The following is a 19,673-nucleotide window of genomic DNA, read 5'->3' as shown; positions in this document are numbered from 1 at the left end:
GATGCTGAATTCCTCGTGATCATCGGTGCTGGAATAAAAAAGCGAATTATCTGGTCTTTAGACTGCTATTGTTTTTGGAATGTGTACCTGTGCACAGATGGGATATTTGCTTTCTCTGTTTTTTTTTCTCTATTAGTCTATACAAAAAAAACCTCACTAACCATGTATCATCTTTTGAAAGAATAATTACCTTGTTTCTATTTTTGTATTTAAAAAATGACTTGTATCTCAAAAAAGTCATGCATTTTTTTTCTTGAGTGCAAATGAAGTTCAGTTTCATTGGAGGATGAAGTCTTTCAGCGCTTCATGCTGTTCACACAGATTAATTACTCAGCCATCTCTTGGCCTAGAGTGTTTTCACTGTCCTTCCTGTTTGCATTCTCGTTCATGTGATGCCCGGTATGTATGGTATGATGATTTTTTTTTTTTGTCCAATTATGCTCAAGCTATAATTGTTGCTACCTCAGCTGATGGCCAATCAGCATAAAATTTTACAACTTGTTTGGTTTTGCTCGGTGTGTTTTTTATTTTTTATTTTAAGCACTGGTCAAATATGCCTAACATGGCTGTCATCCGCTTGCAGGCGTTGCTTTAGTTGGTTTGAAGTAATGTCTCAGCTGGTCGAAACAAGGGTCTGCTCCTTGCATCCTTGCATGTTTGGTTTTGCTTACACCTTGTGTCGGTGACTGGGTGTGTTTGTTTTGTCTTTTCTTACTTGGAAATAACACCTTGCACAAAGGCAGGTTTAAGCGGTAGGATACCGTGACAGTCGCACAAAGTCAATAATGCGGTTGAAGCCTCAGTACACGACCTGTCTGTCTGTAAAAATGTATTTTTATTTTTAGTGCCACAGCTTAAGCATAGGTGGAGTTCACAAAAAGTGTAGAAAGATGATGGGAGTAAACACTGTAATTGATTGTGAAGATGGAAAAACAAAATAAACAGAATAAAATGTATTTGGAAGATCCAAAAACATCTACAAACACTCGCACAAAAAAGCTAACGCGAGACATGGGCTGTTATGAGATTCCTGCAATATAAGAAACTTAACAACATAAAAATTTAAGGGAAAAAGTATAATAGCAATACCATTTGTAAATAGTGTGATCTGATTGGTGTTAGCTAAGCAGCTTGTCTCTTGCCAGCTGTAGATTTGAAACAGTTTTACCTTTGTAGTGTAATAATGGGTGGTGTTCCTTTGGTTTTAACTCAATGACTCTTCATATTTTTACTTACTAGAAATAATCCAAAGTAAATATGTCTTTGTCCAATTTGTAAAAAAAAAAAAAAAAGATATATAGCATTCTTTCAGCCAGACGACTGGCAGTGTGCAGTGATAGGTAGAATAAAGACTGTGCTGGACAAAATTAGTCACTCAATCCCTTTGTCTATCATCTTTTTAAATGCTTTTTTGGAAACCTCTATATTTTTATACTGATTATAGTTAACTGGATTTGTTTGTGGAGTGTTACTTTAAGTTTTCATTTTAGGTCACTGGCAATTACTTTCAATTTTATTTTGGTATTTAGCCTCCAAGGTGCAAACTTGTGTTCTTTATTCAGATTGGTTCAAAGTTTATATTTTTGTCAAGTGTGTGTGTGTGTTTCTCCCCTAACGTGTTTGCTGAATAACTGAAACTGGAAATCTTCCCTTGCACTTTTCCCTGACTGAGGCTACTTCATGATCAATTAGGGAAAATTAGTAACATCCAGCTGTTCTCATGGCATTGCCTCGTTTACTGGGGCAGAACTGGCCATCCCATGTCCTTTATGTTTGGTCTTGATTGTTATGTTTCTGGACTCTGGTGAGGGTGGGTCAACCGGCGTCTCGCTTTCTGATTCCTCAGCTTGTCTTTAGCTGTATAGAGTTGATAAACTCAATAGTACTTCTAAATTACTGCATAGTTTTTACAGACACTAAAGGTAGTCTTGAGGCTTTTTTGAGGCAAAGGGGTGTATTATGATGTACCGTGCACCTTCTTCTCAGGCTCAGACAAAACAAGCTTAACCTAGTTTGTTCTCAGTTGAAGATTAAGGTGTGATTAGCTTTAGCATCCTATTACTGGCACTCCAGTTTACCGGAAATGCTGAGGTCCCTGAAATTTACTTTGAGGCAAACACCGTTAGTTTTCCACCAACACATTTGAGGTGAATCCAAAGAACCAGAAACTGATGCTAAACGTCTGAGTTTCACATTAAGTGGCTTATATATTCCAGATTAAAGCAGGAGAATGTTTAGAAATCATATTAAAGACGACATATTTCACTAGTCAGTGGAGACTAAGTGAGCCAGAACTGCAGCTGGTGGAACAGTGACTGCATGTGAGGTTTCTGGACGGCTCCCGCTGCCAGCTATGACCTCCGTCGCCACAAAGACTGTCTGTCATGCTTGTCAGCTGTGATGTCAGACTGCGCTATTTTCTAAAAAGAAGAAGAAACAGGTTTTTTTTCTCTTGTTTTTCTCTCCTAGACGCGAGGCAATTACTGGTATTAAGGTATACCAAAGCTATAAAACGTACGAATAAAAACAGTTAGGATTTCCTTCATATTGTTCTTATAGTAAATTTAAAAAGAGGTCAGAGAATTGTCCCTGGGGCAGGGTTGCCCCTCCCTCACCTGTTGCTGTGCACTTTCATGTTTTGCTAAAGGCTAATAATTTTTCCCTTGTTTACACGATAGATAAACTTGTCTGTTTCTCTATATATCTCTCTCTGCCTGACATGAACCAGTAACCTCATTAGGTTACACTCTACTTTTTACCCAAATCAATCAATTGATTTTTGTGACACTGATGGCTTTGCTTAAAAGCTGGCTCCCTTAACGGTCCCAGGAACGATATTTCTGCCTATACATAAACATTCACAGAAAGCACACTCTGACAGGGAGCCTATAATGGATTTTTTGTAACTTTTTAACTACGGCTTCATCCTGGACTGAAGAGATCTTTTCATTTTTATTTCTCCTGACGCTGCCAGAGCAGAGAGATGATTTCAGTTTCCTCCTCAGGAGTGTAAATTGATTGCATACATCACTTTCTGCAAGCATTTGCACCTCTGGTAAAAGATGTGTGCAGAAGCCCTAAAATAAGCAGTTGTTATATAAAACGTGTGATCCCAAGATGCCACACATTGCAATTCTCTAACTGTGAACTTTGGAGATTTTTTTAACCTCTCATCATCTCGGTATGAGGTAAATTTGGGTCATCTTCCAGCCTTGGTTCTCACAGTTCCAGTTATTCTAAATTTTTAACAAATGTCATAAATATGACTATAACTATGTCCTAGTTGACATAAATGGCTTTTTTCTTGTAGCCAATTTTGATTTATAAAAATCAACACATTGGCCTTTTTGAAATGGCATATTCTGCTGTTTTTCCTCTTTTGAAAAGTTGCTAAAAGAAAATGTCCTACAATGATAAAATGATTTTATGGTTGTTTACAGGTCTTTACTAGGAATGCCAATAAATAAGTGGGTCTTTGTATTTAGTCTCAAACAGCTCTATTAACAGTTTCTCTGAAGCTGTGGTCAAAGGATCCGCTTTTATTCTGTCAGCAGCGCTGTGGTGACGTACAGAAACATCAGAACGGTCTGTTTGACGCTGGGAGACGTGTTCCCAGGCCTCAGCAGTTTCCAGTTGACTTCATAGATGTCTGCAAGCTCAACAGTTTCTGACCGGCAGATATGAAAGAGCCGCACCGCGTTCTGTCCCGCCAAGAACTATCGCAGAGGACGGGAGGCAGAGCATCCGCTCCCGCAGTGGACGCCCTCTCAGCTGCCGTTATGTAACTGTCTGTGTTGTGATGGCTTTGCTCTACTGCTGCAGCGAATACCGGAGGCTGCTCATCTGGCAGCTCCGTGAACTTAAACGATAGCATCGTGTGGTGATGTTATCCCGTTTCTAGAAATTGTACTTCTGCTGAAGTTTTTTTTTTAACCATAAAATGAGTCTGCTTTTAAATAACTCAAAATATTTCATGAACAAGTTGTGAACAAAGAATGTTTTGTGCTAAATAACTTTCAGTCTTGAAGGTACCTAGATGGAATGAGAGCCTTTGTGCTTGTGCATATTAGGATGTCAAAGAGAGGCATTCAAGTGAAAAGGTGTGCTGGCGTTTAGATGCACCACAGTTGACACCAACAATGTGGTGTCAGACACATTGGATGTTCAAGGGCTGGTATATAAGCTGGTAGCTGGTCTAATTTCTAGGTTGTATTAGTGTTAGGATTAGCTGATGTTTAAAAGCTTATTATCATACTGAAAACATAGTTTTACTGGTATACAGACCTCACATTGGCATGGATTTCTGTGAAGAGCTGTTCTTTACATAGTTGGTACCCATAGGTAAATGGTTCCTGACAAATAGGAGCCAAATTTAGAGATGCACTGATTGATTGGCACCAATTTTCTTAATTTTGGGTGATCTGCACTTGGCTGATACTAACAATTGAATCTGATCTGTTGTGGAAAAAATTACTTTAACAAGAGTCTGGATGAAAAGAAAATAAGAAATTTATTAAAGCCCTTGCAAGGTGAGAACAGAAATACAGAGTCAAAGGAGTCTGTCAAGTCTGCTCTGACCAACAGTGGATCTGGCTTCCTTTTATAGGTTCTGGTCAGAGAAGAGAGACTTGATTGGACAATAGGTGTGAATCCCTGATTGTTATGTACCAACAATTCTGTGGAGCCCAACACAGATGGTCTGGCCATTTGTCTATTGTTAAGGAAAGGAAGTTGTTCTCTGATGCTAAAGAGGGCAGATAAGTTCTACGTTGAGGAAGTAACAGATAGTCTCTAGGATCAAGGAGCTCCTGCTGTTATACGGCACTGTAGAAGTCTATAGGAGAGCAGCTCGACCAATCTCATGATGAGACTATGCAGATAACCTAAAGCAGAAGAGGGGTGAGGAGCACCTAATAAAATTTTCCATTACAGATCTTACCCACCAAGCTCATCTACCACTGCAAATGTCTGAAAATCAGATACTGAGGTGAGCAGTGGCTGTTTCTGGTATGGGCGACATGGGCAACCTTCCAGGGCGGTACCTCATCAGAAGGTGGCAGCGGGATTGTTACATAAAATAAACCTAACAGGGATTGTTTTCCAGGGCACCAACCAGACTACGAATCTAGTGGTGAGAGAGGGCTGGCAGATGTCTGTAGTGTTTAATTGATATAGTTTAATGGTTTTCAATATAAAATTGGAACATTGAAGATGTGTTGTTACTTTATAATACCTGACAGGTTCAGCAGTTATAAACAAAAAAATCTATCAGCCAAAATTGAAATCAGCAGGTCAGGTAGGAAGGATTAATTTTTACCCAGTTATATACAGTTTCTACTGCATGTCATAGAGTAGTTTTTTGTTTTTTTTGCACCTATGAGATAAATTGGGATCCACACAAAGTAATACAGCTATAAAGTCAATTAATTAATGGTTCACAAGAAGGAAATCCTGAGCAAATGTCTGGAGATCATTTATGAAGTACATCCAGATGTATTTTTACCCTAGTAAGACATTCCGAATTTACCTACATAATCTGTGTTAACATTGCAAAAAAATGTTTAATGAACACAAACTGTATTAACAACATAATCATTAAATATTAAATCAAGTGTCAATAAACATAAAAAGATACTTATATAATGCTGTAGCCCATTCATAATTCATTTTCATGAAAACACGTCACTATTGAGCTTATGGGTCAATGGATCACGTTTAAGCTCATCTTTTTCTTCAGGAGAATGAAGTCTTTCATAAACAGAACATTCCACTACTATTCATCATTGCTTCACCAGGAAATATTCCAGACACAGACAAAGGGGGTTCTTAAATAAAAAGCACTGTATTGTTGATGTCAAGAATACTTTCGCTTGTTATCACTACCTTCTTCCTAAAACTGTGACCCCCAATGCTAGACTGCGAGGCGAGTCGTCTTTGAGGGAAGCTGCAGGACATTCTGACTGCATTTTGTATGATGCTTGACCTTTTTCTGAACTTTGTGGGTTCAGGAAACTGGTGCTCTCGTTCAGTCTCGGTGCTCCTGTGACTCATCCTGCCGCATTACCTACGAAGCATTTAAAAAGTGGGAGATGTCCTGCGCTACCTGCAGTTGACTAGTACTGCATGGATGTTATTCATCATCATCATCATCAGCAGCAGGAATCATCCTCAGCTCGATGCGTCGTAGTTTCATATTGTGGTTTTTCACAGAATATTCTCCACATACCTTTTACAACCCAGGCTTCCATCATATACATATTTGTTTGCCACGCCTCTGCAGTTCCTTCTTCCTTCTGCTCCTCTGCCTTCACTTCCTGTCTCATTCCTTTAAGTCAGATGTCTTTATATAAGATTGAGACGAGTGATTAAAACATGCTTCAATAACCTTCCTGCTCCATCCTTCACTCAGATTGGGTGCTGGGAAGATAATTATTTTTCATTCCTTCTTAAATTTAATTCCACACAAAGAACTCAGGCAGACATGGTGTTGTTCCATTAGGAACTAGTTGAAGGAGTTATTTTAGTATGACCGGTATTTTTATTTTAAGCAATTTACAGTGCCTTAGAAAAGTACTGGCACCCCTTAAACTTTTCCAAATTTTGCAGCAGACATTTTTGAGGGTTTTATGTGACAGGCCAATACAAAGTAGCAAACAAGTGAAATGGAAAGAAAATGATTCCTCTAGGTTCTGTTTTTTTTTATCTTTATTTTTAAGAAATAAAAATCTGAAAAGTTTGGACTGCATTCAAATGAACTTCTCTTTACCTTTAAATGACGATGATATCAGTTGTGAAATATGTCAGTTTTCTTCGTTCCTCTGTAAATCATTTGTGCTTCCAGAACTTTATTATTTTGTACATCTGCTGCTGTAAGACTAACTAGCTAAATATTAGATTAGCATGTAAATTGCACTTTCATAACAATTAGAATATATTAGCCATCAGTCATTGCACTCCAAGCAGTCACTGATATTGTGATAATGATATATTCAAAATATTACCCACCCCTAGTATTAACCCCAGAGAATCTGACAGGACAATTATTCATCATACACTCTAAAAATATAATAATACAACAACAAAATAATGCCCTTTAAATAAAACCGTTGTTGAAAGGAAGCCATTGAAAGTCTTGTTAAAAGTTTCCCACAATCCCTAAAGGGAGTGAATACAAACGCACGCACATCTGAGTTCTTTTTGTAAAGAATGTCTTGAAATTTATGTGTTTAAGTGTTTTTTTTTTCTGTACTTCAAAGTTGTGGACCATGTTTGTTGGTCTCTCACATAAATTCCAATAAAGTACTTTGGAGTTTGTGGTTGTGATGGGACAAAATGTGAAAAGGTTCAGAGTGAATGAAGTTTTGCAGGTCATGTTTTTTGAATTATGAAAGTAAGACTTCTTCAGTTGTTTGGTTTGTTAAATGAAAGCCCCCTTTGCTGTCTGTAACTCTATCATCCTCCTCTCCCCTGTCTGCCTGCTGCGGCGCATGATGTCCTGCAGATGGATTATGATGTTGCATAACAAGGCAGTAAGGAATAGGATATTTGTTTTGGGCTTGGAACAGGATTATCAGCCGTACTCTGCCGTACTCGGCAGATAAATAATAACAGTATAACACTGGGAAGCTGATCTTTGCCCAAGAAGAGCAGCAGCAGAAAGTTTATGCAACTTTTTCCATTTTATCGATTAAAAAAAGTTTTTGAATTCTCCTAATATTTGATTATATTCCTATTTGTTTTCTTACCTTTTATATTTGACAGATATTGCACCTAAAACATGTAGAAATGCTTGATGCACCTGGATTAGTTCCCTTGTTTGTTTCAGTTTTTACTGAAAAAAGTGAACAAGAAAAATGTGCTCCTAAGTTCACACCCATTTTCCTTTAGGAAAATACCAGCTAGCCTACATTGTTCAAAGTAACAAAAACATTCTATAGATTTGAATAGAATCTTCTGTAAAAGATTCTATAGAATAGAATATTCTGTAAAATATTTAGGTCACTTTTTACAGAAATATTTTGACCTCTTTCCCTTGGAAACAAGTTTTTTGTTACAATTACAGTTTGTTAAATTGTCATATCCTAGATAGAACTTGCTTAATTGTTATTCCAGGTTGTTTAAAGAATGGATATGTATTGTGGAAACGATGAATATGGAAAATTTGTTTTTGACTTTATGCTTTATTATATTTTGTAACGCTAAAATCAGTTCTGTTTTGTGCTTAAATTACATTAAATTAATTCCTTTGTTGTTGATTTGCTAAATCGCAACTTCATTTTTATATTTTAGCCACCAGTATTCAGGTTCCTGAGCTACCGAAAACACATACAGATAAATGCACACTATTACAATTGGTATCTTTTTCTTTTACATAAAAGTCATGATCAAAATTAGCATACATCTTTGAAGAAAAAGAATAACATAATAATTAGAACAAGGAAAACACATTTTTATCGGTTTATGCTGCTTTGACAATGTTCAGATACAGTATTTAGGATTATGGCTAGTAACTTTGATACAATAATTATTATGAAGAATTAACTATTTCATTAAATAACTGAGAGAATGTGCTTGTTTTATAACATATGAACCCTTATCAGTCCAACAAACACTGTGTTACTCGACAGGACTCATTTTTAAGTTTTGTGGTTTGCAGAATGAGTTTTGAGAAACTACCTTCTCTGTTGTTGAAGTTAATGAGTTTGCACAGGCTCAGTCAACGCCCTTGTCTTTACCAGCACACTCCCAGACTTCTGGCAGGTGCTGTACTGTTCCCGCATCTGTAAAAGCTTCACCCACATGCAGCGCTGCGTTTTGTTTGGGTACCTCCCCCTTTGAACAGCACGTCTCCGGCAAACCAGCCGTGTAAGAATGCTGTATTAACTGGCTATGGAAAGAAAACATAAACATTGCGTCGTTTAACTGTTGGGTATGAGCTCCACCTGGGTCCCTTGGAGACAAAAACCTTTCACAGGTTATTCAAAATATTATGTGTCAGCATACTTTTGTTTTTTCTTAAATGGTATTAATGCCATTTAAGAATGTCCTCACCGTAGTAAATATCTAAAATTCTTTCAATTTTTATCACTTTGAACGTCTGTTTTATTGATGAAGGTGACTTTTTTTTGTCTAGACATCCAGACGTGGGAGTGTTAAAAATGACAGCAACACTGATTCTGATTCATGTTTGTTTTTGAGTAAAGTCTCTTATAAAAGAATTGCTTCACTGTCTCCAACGTGAGCTATTTTTTTTAAAGATTACTGTGGAAATATTATACTAATAAAATTTGTGGTTTTCAATTCTAGTTCACACTACACATAATAAGTATTCACAGATTTTCAGAAATTTTGAACATTTAAAAAGCCAGATATAAAAAAACACCCACACCCCTAACACCTTTTCCCATATATGCTGAATTTATTTATCTTACTTTTGGGTGGTGGGTTAATATGCAAGCCTGTAGCCATCAATAACTGGCAAGATAAAGTTGTCGACAAGTTGTGAAACTTTATCTTCACCCTGTGATAGATACAATTTTGATAATTGTATAACACAAGGGAATAAAAAACATGTGCCCATAAACAATCCCTATAGTTGATAAAAAAACAACCTGGACCAAAATATTTTGGAGAATAAATTAACTGATTTTTCCCAAGCTTATTTCAAGGCCATTGCAGATTAATATTTACCACATAACTTGGTTAAAGTTGACATCGGGAGAGGACATGACACAGCAAGCCAACTGGACCTGCTGGAGTAAAAGAACAGCTTTGTCTGGTGGTGGTTTAAGACATTAGGAAGAATTTGAACATGCTGCAGATGGACGGGTCACTCCTCTCTCATTAATGAGAGGAAGCAGTGCTGGTATGAGCAAATTTAGAGGGACATGGGTGCCTTTTATTTTAAATTTGGGTTTGAGGACATGATCTGTGGCCTTAACTCTGCAGACGCTCTCTGTTTGTTGTAGGTGGTGGAACTCTGCTTGTTCTCAGACATACAGTGAGATTATTCCATGAGGGTTTGCAGACAGGACGAAACGTAAAACTGTGTTGTCAGCTGTAAAGATCGTAGTAGTGGAGTACTTCACAGCAAGCAAACAGGAAATTATTGAATTACTCTAATGAGATGTGCTCTTGTGAATAAAGTTGACATTCAGAAAAAAAAATAACATTTTCTTCATTAAAATATCTTCCAACATCCTTTTGTAGGTTATTTATTCCCTGGGTGTCATGATCTACAAAGCTCTGGATTATGGCCTCAAAGAGAATGAAGAGCGAGAGCTCAGCCCGCCATTGGAGCGACTGATCGACATGATGACCAACATACAGGAAACTGAGACCGACCCTTGTCCTGACGAGGGCTACGAGGCCACCGAGGAAGAGGACGAGTGTGAGGAAGCCGATGCGGATGAAGAGCTCGACTCTGTTTCCTCTGCCAGCGAAGTGAGCAGCGTCAAGAGTTACAGAGACATCCTCTTGGTGAGTTGAGAATTTCTAAAAATTGTATGAATTTTAAATGCCTATTATGCTGTTTGTTACTCCACGGCTAACCCCTTGTTAAGTCAGTTTGGACCTATTGATATGATAAATAAACCTAATAGAGACAGACCGAACCTAAATATCAGCCCTGGAGTAGCTCTGTAAAATTTCAGGTTGTGCAAAACTAGACATTAAATGTTCACCATAATATTACAAATACTAATTGGGAGAACCGGGAACTTTTTATACATTTTTTCAAGGCACAGAAGCTTTTTGTTTTCATGTGACCTTAAAAGGCAGTGCTCCTTTCGTTGCACTGCAGTAAGTACAATTGAGCTATTGAAAATAAATTTAAATAGCTTTTTGTTGATTAATGTTGGCATGTAGCAGCTGACCTTCTTGCTTGTGGATGGATCTGATGCAGGTATTGATGTTAAGTCATGAGAAAGTTGTTTGCCATTTCTCGTGGGTAAGAAAATCCTCACACTTCTATAATTAGCCTAAAAATGTTTTGTTGTGCTTGTGCCATTGATGTTTGTCAATTCATAAGAGTGAAAAGGCACACCTACTTATTATAAAAAATCAAAAGTAGGTAAATATGCAGCTTCTATAAAATACTCTTTATGTTCATTTTGGCCATGTGAGTCCTCCAACTTGTATTTACATTTTATGTTAAAGTTGTGAAGAGAGCAGAGCAGCTTCACATCATCAGCACTCCAGGTGTAAATAAATCCATATGTTGGGAGTCGTCACACCGTAAGGTCCACAAGTAGCTGCTGGGTATAAAAGGCAGTTAAACTGCCTAAGTGTAAACACTCTTTTTTTTCTTTTAGAGATAAATAAATAAATGAAGATTAAAATCTAATAAAAAAATGTCATTGAAAGACCAGGGTTACAAAAAAGTAAAAGGATCAACAGTAAGAAAAAAGCACCTATAACCTGATAATTGTTTTTTGTACAAACAACATACTTGATGCAGCCATGTTTCGCTGCTGGTACTTTCACTTGTCAGGAGTCATTTATCTGAGAAACAATTTTCCGAGTCATCCCGGTCACGCCCATCAGACAAACATCAGAACAATGTCATTCATCTGGTCTTCGTCTTTGTTCACTTGGACATAATTTGGTGACATGTTTTTTCTCTAGCAGTTGGCTTTTGTTCTGCCAATCACTGGAATATGTGAAAGGGGACAGCCGTAAATGGTGTGCAGGAAGAGCTAGTCAGACATTGGTCCACTAACTGGATCATCAGGTTCACCTTGGATATTTTTGTTCTCTTTTTTTCACTGTTGTGGTTTCAGTGATGTTGTCAGCATGCGGTTAGGAATAAAAATGTCTTCCTGTCTGACTCTAACTTTTTTCAGGTTGGTGTCCCTCCCGGTGCTGGTTGACAGACCAATAATCAATTGAAATCAGACAGCTACCTCTTGATTAGCTCTGACCTTTTATGCGCATTTGCTTTGATGGATAATGGGGTTAATTTTGTAATTCCCCTAACATTCTGATAAATGTAAAACATTTGCTTCTATTAAGGATCTTGATGCACTTTATTTTTTCATTTGTGGTCATATTTTCCCAAACCTAGTGAATGTTAATGAACCTGTATATGTTACACTGCTTTGAAAAGAATTTTGTATTAGCCAAAAAACAGAATATACAGGTCAGAAATTAAATTAAAAAAAAAATAAAACAATAAAATGAAATAAAAGTAAAATAAGTCACTGATTCTTTCTGACTACAAAAAACGCACAAATGAGACACTTGATATGAAATGCTCAGTTGTATTATATTTTAACAATGAGAATACATTATTTTGTATTTCTAAGAGATGAATACTTTGGAATGAGCTAAAATGCACAATTTACGTACGTCATGCACTCCAAAAAGCTTTTAGTCATCGACTGTTTTGTCCCTTTTACTTCTGTAGATATGTTCTTCCCATCTGCCCAGCCCATCTGATGCACCGAACCATTACCTGGCCGTGTGCCGAGCTCTTTATGCCGAGACAAGGGAACTTCACACGTTTCTGGAGAAGATAAAATGTGCCAAGGAGGTGAGAAAAATCTTGATATTACCAGACCATTTTGACCTGTTTTACCACGTGGTCACATCTCTGCATTACAGATGTAAAAATTAAGGACGCCTGAGCTCCTTTCTGAGCTCAAAGACCTTCAGTAACCTTTGCTTATGTTTACCTGCCAAAAGTGAAGTAGTTGTGTGTGTGAATTGTTCCCTTTTGCCTGCCAAAATTAAAAACAGTCATTCTACGCCAAACGGTGAAAACAAAAGGAAAATGTCTCTAACTGGATAAGAGTTTTTGAGAAAGTACCGAACTATCGTTACCAACTGGAGTTTACCAGTTGATAAAGATAAATACAGTCCAAGCAAAAAAGGAAAATACATTCCTGAGGCAGGATGAATGAAAGCGTTTGTCCAGCTGAGCTCTCGACTGCGGCGCCCGGTGTTACTTCATTCTGTTCAGATGTGATGTGGCGTCCTGTCTCTGGTGTCAGACGCTGGTAAAGAGCAGAAACTGAGAGCAGTCGAGAGAAATTTTTTTCTCTTTTTGAGACACGATAGTCAAAATAACATGATTAACCAATAAGAAATAATACAATTAAACAAGGATGGTGTCATTATCATGTTTATTCAACCTGAACATGACAGATTAATGTCTACTGTGAAGGGTATGAAGAAGAGAAGTTGGGTTTAAAAATCTACCGTAAATATATTTTAACTGATTAAATTAACATTTAGGTAATCATGTTTGAAGTGTGCGATAGCTGCACTCTATCTATGGCTGCAGGCATGATTCATCCAGAAAGCCTTAGGCAGCACATGGTGTACTTATAGAATCAGTTTTAACCTCATTAAAGCAGGGAACATGCTTTAGATCTTCAATGGGTTTGCTTACAAACTTGGTTAGTTAGGGGTTGTTATTTTTATTTTTTTTACGTTACTTCACTTGTTTACCTCTTGTTTTTGTAAAATCCCCTCTTCTTTCCAGAAGATCCAGAAAGAGAGGCTAATTTAAGTGTACAGTACTTTGATTTGTGTTAATGAGAAACGAGGGTTGTCTCAATAAATGAGAGGTGAAGATATATGTACATTGTAGCAGGTATCAATAGAAAACAATGCTTACAAGTCTGGAAAAACCTTAGAAAATATAGAATTTATTTTAAGGATATCCAGGTGGGAATAAATATGGGAAAACAAAGTAGAGTACAGAAAACAAAAATATAGTTCCCAAATTAAAAGTAAAAAAGTATAGTTTGGTCATAAAAATTTTGAAGGAACCACATGCAAAGGTAATACATGTATTAAAACTTCAGCTCAGCTTTATCTTTCTAGTAAGTCAAAGTGAACTTGAGAATTTGCAAAAAGAAAAGCACATCAAGTTATAGCATACCAATATTTTACTTTAAAACGACAGAATGTAACGGTTATGTGTGTGAAACCACTGACATTTCGAAAACAAAACTGAGCGTAGCTCGCACAGCAGATTCATTAGAGGCACGTTAACCGCCATCAAAAAAGGCAATTTGATTATTTTATATCCTCTGGCGTGCTGTTGACACAGGATGAGATGGTTATTTTCAGGATCATGTGAGACAACATTCACTCATTACACAGCATGTTCACTACGATAACATCGGTAGTTTGTCCATGACTAGTTCAGCTTGATGCTTGGCCATACTCTGAATGTAGACATGTTGTTTTCCCCTCGTTTCTTGTTGACCAGAACCTTCGGCGGATGGAAGGTGAGACGCAGGACGAACCTGAGAAAGACCTCAATGAGCTGCAAAATGCTGACTGGGTGAGAGAAAACACTGGTAGATTTAAAATATAACCATGTGGTGGTAAATATAAAGCTGCTGTATTACCTAACTTAACATTAAACATATTCCACACAGGCCCGCTTCTGGGTGCAGGTGATGCGCGACCTACGACACGGTGTGAAGTTAAAGAAGGTTCAGGAACGGCAGTACAACCCGCTGCCCATTGAATACCAGCTCACGCCGTACGAAATGCTGATGGACGACATCCGTTCCAAACGCTACAAACTGAGAAAAGTCATGGTAAGGGATTTACCCCTATGGTACTGCTTTTATTTTTATATACATCCAATGTTGGATCATTTTAATCAAATCGAATTTTGCTGTTCCAGGTGAATGGAGACATCCCCCCACGACTAAAGAAGAGCGCACATGAAATCATCCTTGAATTCATCAGGTCACGGCCTCCTCTTAACCCTGTAAGCAGCTCTAAATTTACTGTAATGCAAGAGATACAGCAAATTCAGCACCCTTTACACTTAGTTAAAATAAGTGTATTCTATATTATAGTAGTATAAGCTCACATGGATTAAAATGTAAGCGGAGCAGAAAGAAATTCTATTTTCAAGATATAGTAATACATTTCAAAATCACCTGACAAACACTTTTCATCGTGTCAAAGAATTCATGATCACTGTTATCTATAATGTGGAGGATCCATGATGCTGTGGACCTGTTTTCCTTTTATTCGAGCATTTCAAAAGTTTGTGGCATCATAATTTTTTAAAAAATACCTGTCAGACCATCTAACGTAGGTGATTACTGGATCTTTTGTTTAAATTTCTGTGGAAACATGTAGATGAACCTTTTAGGAAAAAAAACGGTGTGGCTGACAACGAACCTTATAGAATATCCTGCATTTCATGTTACTTTAGCGTAACAATATGAATTTATGCAATAAACAAAAAGTTATTCTAGTTTTCATTCCTACCAAGATCTCACTCGTGCTACTATTTCAGGTTTCAGCCCGTAAGCTCAAGCCCCATCCTCCACGCCCGCGGAGTCTCCACGAGCGACTGCTGGAGGACATCAAGGCTGAAAGGAAGCTCCGGCCGGTTTCACCTGACATGATTCGAAGGCACCGTCTAGGTGAGGCGCACGGAAATGATGCGTACAGCCTGGCATCCAAGCAGAATTGGTTAGCTAATTATTCTCTACTGAGTGGAAGACATTCTTAGTGGTAACTTAGCGCATGGCTGTTGTTGATTTTTTTCTGGGTATAGAAAAAACAAACTTAGAGCAGCGTCACATTTTTCCAGATATGTCAACGTGTTTAAACAAGGTTTACACAGAGTAAAAGCACTGAACCTTCATTTGTTTTTTAGCCTGATTTTATTTGACATTCCTGGTAAGGGAAGGTCCTTTTATTTTAAAGGGTTGCATAAATTAGTTTTAATTGTTATAATTATTCAGTCAAGTTTATTTCACATTAAATTTTCTTTCAGTTCGCAGAGTTTCTACAAAGTCTTGAAAAGTCTAGGAAAGTTGAATTTTTTTTTTTTCCCCCCAGTTCTTCAAAAAAGGAAATTAAGTTTGGATAAATGGCTTTCTTGCTTACACTGTTAATATATGTATTTTTTTCAAACCAGGAGCTTATCGTATTAATTTATGGGCAGATGAGATCTTTTATCTTAAATTTGCCACATCTAAATTTAGGCTATATTCCAGATCTGGAATTCCCCCCACCCCCAGTTTTCAGTACATTTTTTGGCCTGAGGATCTTCTGAGATCATTATTTAACACTGGACCTGTGAGTCTTGTTACACTGGTTTTGGTTTCTATTTCTTGATACAAAGAATAAATTTATCGTAGATGAAAAACTCTGCTTTAAATACTTTATATATACTCTCTCTCTCTCTATATAGAGAGATTTAACAAGTCTAAGTGTTTTGAGAAAAAGGGTCCATGTCCCCCAAAAAAGCATTAAATGGCCCTTTACTGCAGTGCCTGATTAGAAATAATCCTTTTTGTTGTATTCAACATGCAGTTGAGAAAATCTAACAAGGTAAATGTTTTGTACTCAGATGGTCAGAATAAAATGAAACCTCCCAAAAAACTACTTGGTAAGTCTGTATTTTGCCTTAAAATAATGTTATTTACATCTCAAAATGGGCCATCAAATTATGGATCAGTTTCTCTGTTGGTATCTGGAGGGTAACGTGGCTCTGTTGCTTCAAAACTATCCATCTTTGTGAAACACTTGTGGTTAATCTGAGCTCGGCTTGTTTTTAAAATTCTAACTTTCCGAATTTACTATTTAACATCACTGTTCATTTTAACATTTTCTTTTTCCTTTTTTCCTCCAAACATGGGCATTTCTGTTAGTCATGCGACCTCTGAGCATGTCTTACAGTTTTGACTCATCAGGTAAATTTCATGGCAGTCATTGTGTTCTTATTATAACATTTGTGTGTCATTCCAGGCTGTTTTTAGAATAAGCTTCTCCTTCTCCATAATTTTATAATATAGTTGTCTTGTACAGTTGTATAAAAAACACACTCCAGTGTCACACACTTGTTATTTTGATAAAAGCACCACAGGGGGACGCCGAGTCAACACAGTGCAACTTAACCTGAGTATGTCTGGCATTTAAACGTTTTTCTTTTGTTTTGGAGGTAACATTAGAAGTAGTATAGAAATATAATACATACAAGTCTGGTTAGAAGTTTACATACACTCATCATGGACATGAATGTCTTTCACTTTGAGCTTTTAATGATTTGTTTTCCAGGGTGGGCTGACTACGAAGTCATTGTGAAACAACTAATTTTGTTCCCATCGACAAGCTTCCCTCTTTTGGTTTAATTGGTAAAGTTTGTTTGATTGTTACTGCTTTTAAGGATGGTGTATAACTTTGACAGTTGGTACAGAGTTTTTTAGGTTTGAAAGCCTTATCTTGACTCCTATGGATGTACCTATTGCCATTGTGACCAAAAAGCTCAACTTTTGTCTCATCTGAGCGTAGGACTTTTCTCCGAAATGCATTTTGCTTGTCAGCACAGGCAAATTTCAGTCAAGCTTTAAGATGTCTGTGTCTTTCTTGGTCAGCCCTCTCTCATTCTGTGGTGACAGAAAACTGTCTTCACTCTGAACAGACACACTCTTGTTCCAGTAGTTTAACTTGAGTCTCAATGCCTAAATGTAGGCCACTACAGCTCGGTCTCTGGTCCTATCCTGCTGTTCAACATTAGGAAGAAATGTATGTCTGCTCATGTTTTTGAAAATTTATTAAGTGTTCCTGAACATTACAGTCAATTTTCTTTCATCTGAATGTATAGTTTAGCTTTTCTTCCAGAACTTGGCAAAGTAGCAAAAAGTCCAGAAATGACATTCAATGCATTAATCAGTGCTTGTAAATTTCTGTCAAACCAGACATTTTCAGACATTTTCTGATGTGACTTTACAAACCAGCACTCTGCTCTGTCTCTGCAGCCTGGTCACTGTAATCTGCCCTCTCTGATAAATATGTGGAAATTATATAACGCTGCTGTCAGTGGTTTGGCTCACATGTAGGTGAAAGGCAGATGACAGTTTTAATGTGACGTTAATCCTCACAGGAGGATGACAGTAAACCTTTGCACTGTGGCTGCACTCATCGTCTTCCTCTGGTTTTTTGACACATCCCTTCATGTACCTTTCCCTTTGTGCTTTTAGCTCTGATGCACAACCTGTTTATGCCTGATTGTGGAGCACCACAGCAGTCTCTAGTATCATCGCACTTGGACCTATCCTCTTGTTCAGCATTAGCAAGAAATGTGTATCTGTTTCCACTCCAGCTGAATGTGATGTTTGCTGAATTTACCTTCAGGTGCAGGGAAAAGCATCAGCACCCCTCAGGACTTGTTCCGCAGTCCAGGTAAAACACGAACCGCTGGTTCATTTAATCACCATGGAGATGATCTGCAACATAAATAGGGCTGCAACTAAACATTACTTTAGTAATCAATTAGACGATTAATCGGATAAAAAATACAGTCACATTTTGTAGGTTTTTCATTTAAGCCTTTTTTATGCAACATTAGAAATATATTAAAAGATGCCAACAAATAATTTCATTTCTCTTTTCAACAGGAAACTAAATATTTTTATTGGAAAAAAATTTAATAACACAGTGAACGTTTTATCATTAAGGACGTATCTGCAGCAAAAAAATAAATATTAACATCAACATGTGGAAGTTCAGTCCTTTCTGCTGATCTTTCACAATACAGTTTATGGCTAATAAACTGTTATAACCTGTTAAAATGATATAAATAATGTGTTTATTTTTTAATTAACAAATCAATAATTGGATGGAAAAGGTGGTTAATAGGAGATTTCTTTACAGAATTTGAACCAGGTGCCACTTGAAGAGTTTTGGGTAGAACACATTTACAAAGTTTTTTTTTATCTTAATTGCAAAATATATATTTTACTTGTACAGGTTTGGCTTAATTACTGCTCTCACGGCATTGTTCTTCATCAAAACAATTTTTTTTCCAGTTTGTATAAGATTAATCGATAATTAAATTAGTTGACAATGATATCAATAATTGATCAATCCGATTAATTGTTTCAACCCTGAAACATAAGCCGGTTTATTTGCCTTAGTGGCGACTTGGAAAAATCTGAATGAGGCATTTTTGACCCCTCAGCATCTCCTGATGGGCAGAGGAAGTTGGCTGGCAGCACCCACTCTCTGGCCAGTGGGATGACAGGAACCCCTCAAAGAGCGCAGCAGCTGAGCCAGAGGAAGAGGCTCCTCAAAGCTCCCACACTGGCTGAACTGGACAGCTCCGAATCTGATGTGAGTCTTCTGGCTGCTTCCAATCACACCGAATGATCATCTGTATGTCTGTGGAGAAGAAAATCAGGAAATCTATTAATGTTCCAGTATCTTGAGAGCTTTATTTGGGCTTTTAATACACAGTTTTATTTAACGGTGTGTTATTATCCGACTAACAGGAGGAGCCCACAAAGAGCAGCTCCAGTAGGTCCACGTCTTTACTGGAGGACACATCTCCTGAGATTGTTGCGGAGAAGAAAGGTGTGATCTAACACAGAGGAGTCTTTAGTAGAAATATTAAATCAGTTACACCCTCCCTCTCTTCATCCATTCCTGTTTAAATGTTTTATTACCTACAGCACCTCCGAAGTTTCTGCCCGTTTCCGCCACTCCTCAGCCAGAGAAGCACCAGACTCTTCAGAGGCGGCACTCTATGGAGAGGGAGGCTCCTGCTTTTGTTCGGTCTTTTGCACCACCGTCCAAGCAGAGCTCCAAGTCGTTGGTGAGTTAACTGAGGGAGTTATATGTTACTACTAGAGATATGCAAGTCATGTTTTTCCTATCCATGTTTCATTGAGGTTAAAGCTGTTTTT

General features: G+C 37.5%; 1 protein-coding gene across 5 annotated transcripts in view; it reads left to right on the top strand.

Moving 5' to 3' along the window:
• The window catches only part of LOC102223278 (protein spire homolog 1-like), a 31,216-nt gene that overhangs the window by 4,791 nt on the left and 6,752 nt on the right, over nucleotides 1-19,673 (top strand). For 2 of the 5 annotated variants that reach the window (XM_023344994.1, XM_014476086.2), the window contains exons 3-13: nucleotides 10,210-10,479; nucleotides 12,407-12,532; nucleotides 14,222-14,296; nucleotides 14,394-14,558; nucleotides 14,648-14,734; nucleotides 15,275-15,404; nucleotides 16,641-16,682; nucleotides 18,124-18,171; nucleotides 18,950-19,101; nucleotides 19,260-19,341; nucleotides 19,440-19,582. In XM_023344994.1, the coding sequence (XP_023200762.1) occupies nucleotides 10,210-10,479; nucleotides 12,407-12,532; nucleotides 14,222-14,296; nucleotides 14,394-14,558; nucleotides 14,648-14,734; nucleotides 15,275-15,404; nucleotides 16,641-16,682; nucleotides 18,124-18,171; nucleotides 18,950-19,101; nucleotides 19,260-19,341; nucleotides 19,440-19,582 (1,320 nt within the window). Of the gene's footprint in view, nucleotides 1-10,209; nucleotides 10,480-12,406; nucleotides 12,533-14,221; nucleotides 14,297-14,393; nucleotides 14,559-14,647; nucleotides 14,735-15,274; nucleotides 15,405-16,339; nucleotides 16,379-16,640; nucleotides 16,683-18,123; nucleotides 18,172-18,949; nucleotides 19,102-19,259; nucleotides 19,342-19,439; nucleotides 19,583-19,673 lie in introns of all 5 variants that reach the window. The other 3 variants (XM_023344996.1, XM_023344995.1, XM_023344993.1) reach the window with 2 other exon arrangements.

The sequence above is a fragment of the Xiphophorus maculatus genome, chromosome 13 (assembly GCF_002775205.1).
Source record: "Xiphophorus maculatus strain JP 163 A chromosome 13, X_maculatus-5.0-male, whole genome shotgun sequence".
Classification (NCBI taxonomy): Eukaryota; Metazoa; Chordata; class Actinopteri; order Cyprinodontiformes; family Poeciliidae; genus Xiphophorus; species Xiphophorus maculatus.
Note: the sequence above shows the minus strand (reverse complement) of the source record. Positions and strands in the feature narration are given on the sequence as shown.